General features: G+C 38.5%; 1 protein-coding gene across 1 annotated transcript; it reads right to left on the bottom strand.

Moving 5' to 3' along the window:
* Positions 1-588: 588 nt before the first annotated feature.
* On the bottom strand, positions 589-4,206 carry acer1 (alkaline ceramidase 1). The gene is made up of 6 exons (XM_053322644.1): positions 4,093-4,206; positions 2,286-2,400; positions 1,693-1,831; positions 1,079-1,216; positions 859-996; positions 589-766 (listed from the first exon to the last, which is right to left on the bottom strand). The coding sequence occupies exons 1-6, from the start codon at positions 4,183-4,185 to the stop codon at positions 589-591; spliced, it is 801 nt and encodes a 266-aa protein (XP_053178619.1). The 5' UTR covers positions 4,186-4,206.
* Between the last annotated feature and the right edge of the window lie 1,937 nt (positions 4,207-6,143).

The raw sequence follows: 6,143 nt of genomic DNA, 5'->3' as shown, positions 1-6,143 counted from the left end.
TTCAAATTGTCTCAGTTGTTCAAGGTGACTTTCAACAGACGTCTTAATGCTTGACAGTTATCATCTCCAAAAGACAGTAAAATGTCTTTTCAGGAAACCTCACCTCATTATACACATATCCACAGATGTTCAACATTAGTCAACTCGAAACATCATCTGCTTTCAGGGTCTATTAGTTTATTTTTCCCAACCTTACTGTTATTATGAAACACTCAACACAATCAGTTGTGCCTTAAATCTTGTCAGAGGCATTTTCAAGCCTGTGTCATGTAGTCTGGTTGATTCTGAATCTGGTTCACTCTCTTCTGGGCATGTGGCATAAAGGTTCAACCTGGACCTGAACACTTTCAGGACCTTCTTCCTGTGTTTACGGTCTAACTTTGGTCTGTCGCTTGAATTTCCAAAAGGGGAAATACAACAAATTTACAATCTCATCCACTGATTCAGACCAGAGCAAACAAACTACAGGTCCAGAAACACCCAAAAGGTAGTGATGTGTAAGGGTCACTAGGTGAGATTTCTTGGTGGCTTCATGAACTACTGAAGCTGAGTGTACCAGAAGAAGTGTCAAATGTCTCTTTAACGTCATTAGCAGCGTTTCTGTGTTTTGGTAGTGCCCTTCAAGACAATGTGAGGAAGCCCAACAGCCCATTTATCACAAGGCCAATACTGCAATCCGGGCAGTGAGTAGGGTATCTCATAGTTGGCATCCAGGTAAGCTATCAGTGTACTGCCATAGGCCACAGCTATCACAATCAGAATGTGCCTGGAGGATGAATAAAATGAAAGATCAATCCACATGGCATGTCCTAGAAAGGCAAGGCAAAGAAAAAGGACAAAAGGTAAGCCAGGACTTACCAGATACCATGCAGGTAGCAAAAGTTTAGCCTCTGCCAGAAACTGCAGCCAAAACGGTCACTAATCCAGCAGGAGATGGCCAGCACCCACAGAGCCACCGACAGCTTTGCCAAACGCAGAACCTTCTGGTCCGTGCAGCTGAGAAAGAGACAGAATTGGTGATCAAAGGAAATCAAAACTGTCCCAATTACAGCTCATGGAAACACCGGTGTTATCTTACCATCTCATCTCCACAGCCAGTGTGTAAAGGAGGTGGAGGCCAAAGCAGTTCAGAGCGTAGGCATTGGCGGTCGGTTTGACAAACGATGACACTGTGGTGATGATAGTAATCACCAGGACGAGCCGCGAAAATGTTGATCTTTGGTCAAAAAGAAAAAGCAAGAATTCATGAGGACCATTACTTTGAAAAACTGGGAAGACGGTGTGAGGGTTTCAGGTCAGGGTTATGGGATTCTTTTGAGGTGCTCATCAAAATTTCATAGTTCAAAGTTTTCTTCCCCCACCTCTTGGTTAAATATTTACACAGGTTGGGTGGAGCGCCATTCTTACAAGCCAATTTCTCTCACATTAAGGCGAGGACAACAGCACCATATTGTGCCTCTTTGACAATGAGTCCAATTAGAGCTGTCAAGATGGGCCCCTCAGCTTGCTCAGGTTAGGTTTCAGAGTGTCGTGCCTCAGAAAAAACGCATTATTTTTGTCTTATTAAAGGATTAAAAAGCTTTGTGTGACTGCTTAATCACACAGGGAGATAATGACAGAAACAAAGAGGTTAGAATAGTCTATGCAAACATAAATCAGTCTGTGGCATTGGGTTGACTGCTGTAACATTACCTGTCTTTTATAAAAGAGGGGAAGAGTTTGCGGGGGAACCAGATAGAATATCCCACCGCCAACACCCACAGGATTGACAGCTCATCCAGCATCTGGCCAACGAAACTGAGAGTCATGTGGAAGTAGGCTGAGAAGAGCCCTGCAAAGAAGCCAGAGCAAGTTAACAGTTCATTTTTAATCAATAGTAACAAAACACATAGGAGCTAAAAAAAAAGTGAGACATAGAGAAAATGTAAAATCTAAATCTGACTGGTTGGGCATTGTTGGGGTTCATATTTTTCATATATTCATTATTGTCTGAAGCATTGTTTCCCAGGCTGAGGATTCACACGGGGTCATGAAATGTTTAACAGGAGAAGACAGACAAAAAACATTCAATTACACAAATTTATGTTCATTTTTATGGGCTTTCCTCTTAACTTTGCTTTTTTTTCTTGTGGATAATTTTACCTCTTAAAGGATATGGTGGGTGATTTTCTACATTTTTGAGCCACACTATGACACTGGGTGATATGTTCGTCGGCCACAAAGAATTTGGGCTAAGTAGTTGAAGTAGTAGTTACTGAACCAAAACAGATAAATGATCCACTGACCTACAAATATCATCATGATCCAGACTATGTGGATCGCCAGGTTCCTCTCTTTGGCGTAAGGGTGCAGCAGGTAGAGCATGATGGGAGATATAATGAAGAAAAAAAAGCTGCTTATCTGCAGGAAAAACAATCAGATAATCAATCAATCACTATTTTCTGTGAGGTTATCATTGTTGAATACTTAATACTTGAATACAACTGTGTGATTTTAGAAACTGTTCTGGCAGTGGTGGAAAGTAACTAAGAACATTTACTCAAGTACTGTAAGTACATTATGATGATATTTTATAATTCCAAATATGGACTTTCTACTCCACTGCATTTATTTCACAGATTTAGTTACTTGTCAGATGAAGATTTCACACAATTAATAATAATAATAATACATTGTATTTAAAGACGCCTTTCTTGGCACTCAAGGACACCGCACACAATTACTGAAATTAAAAACACATTAAAACACATTAAAAAGAAGCAACAATACAAATAAAATGTAAAAATAAAGACAATATAAAAGTCATCAGATGGAATGGGCAGTTTTAAACAGATGTGTTTTGAGTTGTGATTTGAAATGGGGGAATGAATCGATGTTTCTGAGTTGGGGTGGTAATGAATTCCAGAGACGGGGAGCAGAGCGGCTGAATGCTCTGCTCCCCATAGTGGTGAGACGGGTGGAGGGGACAGACAGGTGTATGGAGGAAGAGGATCTGAGGGAGCGGGCGGTAGTGGGAACGTGGAGAAGATCGGACAGATATGGGGGGATGGGGGGGGGTGAAGTTTTGGATGGGGTTCGAGTGATGATACGGGCAGCTGAGTTCTGGACCAGTTGAAGTTTAGAGAGGGGAGGCAGGCTTTAACTAGTTGTGTGGGGAGGGGGTCCAGTTGACAAGTGGATGGCTTGGATTTCTGAATGAGTTCTGTGATTTCTGAGAGAGTGGGGAGCTGGAAGGAGGAGAATGGGTGAAAGTTGGCTGAGATGCTGAGGTGAGGGTTTGTACCTAGGTGCTGGTGGATATTCTTGATTTTTGCAGTGAAAAAAGACATAATGGAATTGCAGAAGGAGGTTGTGTACAAGTGGGGTGGGTGGGGTGGGGGTGGGGGGGTCCTTGGGTTGGGTGATATTGTTGAGCCGAGAGAACAGTGACTTGGAGTTTCCTTTATTTGCAGTGATTATACTGGAGTAGTAGTGGGTTGTGGTGCTGGCAATTGAGTTCTTATAATGTAGGAAATGGTTATTGTACATTTCTTTGTGAATAGCAAGACCAGTTTTTCTATGGAGGCATTCAATTGATAATATAACAAGGTTTTAAAATACAGCAGATTGTTAAAGATGATGATTTACAACTTAATTTCAATGAATGTTCAAATGATCCAATATTTCAGCAAAAATCAAAGATTAGATTCTTTCTTCTCCCATTAATCATCTCACGACCCCTCACATTTATCTGGTGAATAAACTAGCCAACTGTATATAAAGTAGTTCAAACTAGCTCCACCTCCAGCAGCTAAAACAGCTATAACATGCAACATAAACACTGATGCTTCAGTATTAATAATAATCTAATGTCAAATATAATAATATATGAATCAGAGGGATGAAATTAGTACTGCCAATACTCTAAGTGCATTTTGTTGCTAATACTTTACTTTTACTCAAGTAGGATTTTCAATGCAGGATTGAGTATTTTTACATTGTTGTGTTGGTATTGTTACTTAATTGAAGGAAATTAAATACAGGAAGAAGTAAGCAAATACTTCTTTCTGGTAAAATAAATGTTTCATATATCACGTGTTGGTATCAACTCACAGTGTTGAAGTACTCCACCACATGTTCTGAGTGCTTGTAGTTGTCTTCACACCAGTCGAGTTCTGAACTCTCGTAGGAGAAAACTCCTGCCATCCTTTCACTGGAGTAGATACCTGAGAGACAGAGAAGAGAAACAATGACCGTTAACCTCTAATCCGTCAGTGACACACAGAGCGCACCTGGAGTTTCAGGGAAGATTCAAATGAAAGACGTTAGCTGTCAGTTGTTCTCTCAGCAGGTAAAATGAGTGAGCAGGTATCTAGGAGGAGAGCTGGAAGGTCGCCATCAAGTGTTTGGGCAGGTGGATCATGCAAATTGGTTTCCTCTGCCCACTGAGTCGTATCTATACTAGTATTCAAATGTGGCTTCACACACTTTCTCGGAGCATTCGTGATAGTTATTCAAATGCACTTTAGAAAGTGGCAAGTAAACCACAACACTTTCTAACAATTTGCCAAGAGTTACATACATGTCTTACAAATGTAGTTACACTGGAAATATTCATCTCCTCTACTTCTGATAGTTGAAGGACAGGTTCTCCATTTTTCAAGTCTGTCTAAAACAACATTCATGTGCCTACACAAACACTGACACATATTTTTCTTGCTGTAATTATTCCTCCTTTTCATACTGGCTTTTATAAGATCCATTCATAATACACTTACAATGTAAGTGGTCAGGGCCAAAATTCACAGTCCTCCTTCTATGCAAAGATGTAATTAAAAGTTTATCTGAAGCAAATATGAAGCATCAGCCATCCAAATTAGTCAAATCAAGTAGATATCTTTAAGCATTATTATTTATTCAGACATTAACATTGAAAAATGAAACATTATCTTCTCCTTTTGTATGCAACATAGGATCATATTAAAGTGCAATTGTGAATATTTGTGCACTATCTCTGTTCTCTCAAAGTTTCTCTTAAGGAATAATTGTTTGTTTATGAGGTATTTATGAATGAAAAGTAGATTTGTGTTTCAGAAGTTTGGTATAGAGGTTTATCATGAGGAGATACTGTGATGGGTATGTAAGGGCTAAAATGATTTCATATTTAATGACAAATTTGAATAACAAGAGATGCTTTGCTTAAAGAGCTTTGTAAAATACATTAAAAAATAAAAAATGAAGGCACAGCCAGAGATATCCTAACTTTTAGTTACTAGTATGGATCAAACTTCCCTCAATGGTAATGAATCTGAAGCATCTTTTATTGTCAATCAAGCCACAGAAGACAGCATACAACAGCATTCACATGCTAAGTAGTGGTACTTCTTATAATGAGTCAACCAATCTTCGTGTGTGATATTGGTGGAGTGATACTTGCTCCATGCAGTCACCAGCTAGGAAGAAACTGTTTTGAAATATGTAGCTCAGCATGAAATACAAGAATGACAAAAATGAGTAATTTTAACAACCATCATCTGATATTTGATTTGATATTTATCTTACACTTTACTTTAAGTCCTCCTATTTAAAGTATATACATATATACAATATATACATGATACAGTTTATTTCTATACACTGTACATTGAGAGCCACTAGAAACCAAAGTCAAATCACTTGTGTGTGTAAACATACTTGGTCAATAAAGCTGATTCTGATTTTATATTGGCATTAATTATCCGTTTGTACGCCAGCATCCAATTATGGTTGCCCACAGAAGGAGTTGTTGACAAATACATTGATAAATGTAACCTAACTACATTACAGTAAGATAAAAAAAACTATTCATTCATTCTTAAATATGGGGATTTAAAGTTAAGTATTAAGGCTATTGCCTACATGGCTATTCCATGTAGGATGTGATTAAAAAACAAACAAAAAACACACTGCAGTTGATTTAGATTCAGGTGTTCACACTCAGGTGTTTACACTCTTATCACACTATGACACGTAAAATATCACCACAAATACCACAATCTAACAACAAATCTTGTATATACTGTAGACAATAAAGTAGCCTATAAATACTGACGTTAGATTGTGATTAACACCATTATTATAGTATTATTGTGTAGATAAGAAACATGTGAAACATCATAAGGAAG

The sequence above is a fragment of the Scomber japonicus genome, chromosome 7 (genome assembly GCF_027409825.1).
Source record: "Scomber japonicus isolate fScoJap1 chromosome 7, fScoJap1.pri, whole genome shotgun sequence".
In the NCBI taxonomy this organism is placed as follows: Eukaryota; Metazoa; Chordata; class Actinopteri; order Scombriformes; family Scombridae; genus Scomber; species Scomber japonicus.
This window is presented reverse-complemented; position numbering and strand designations above follow the sequence as displayed.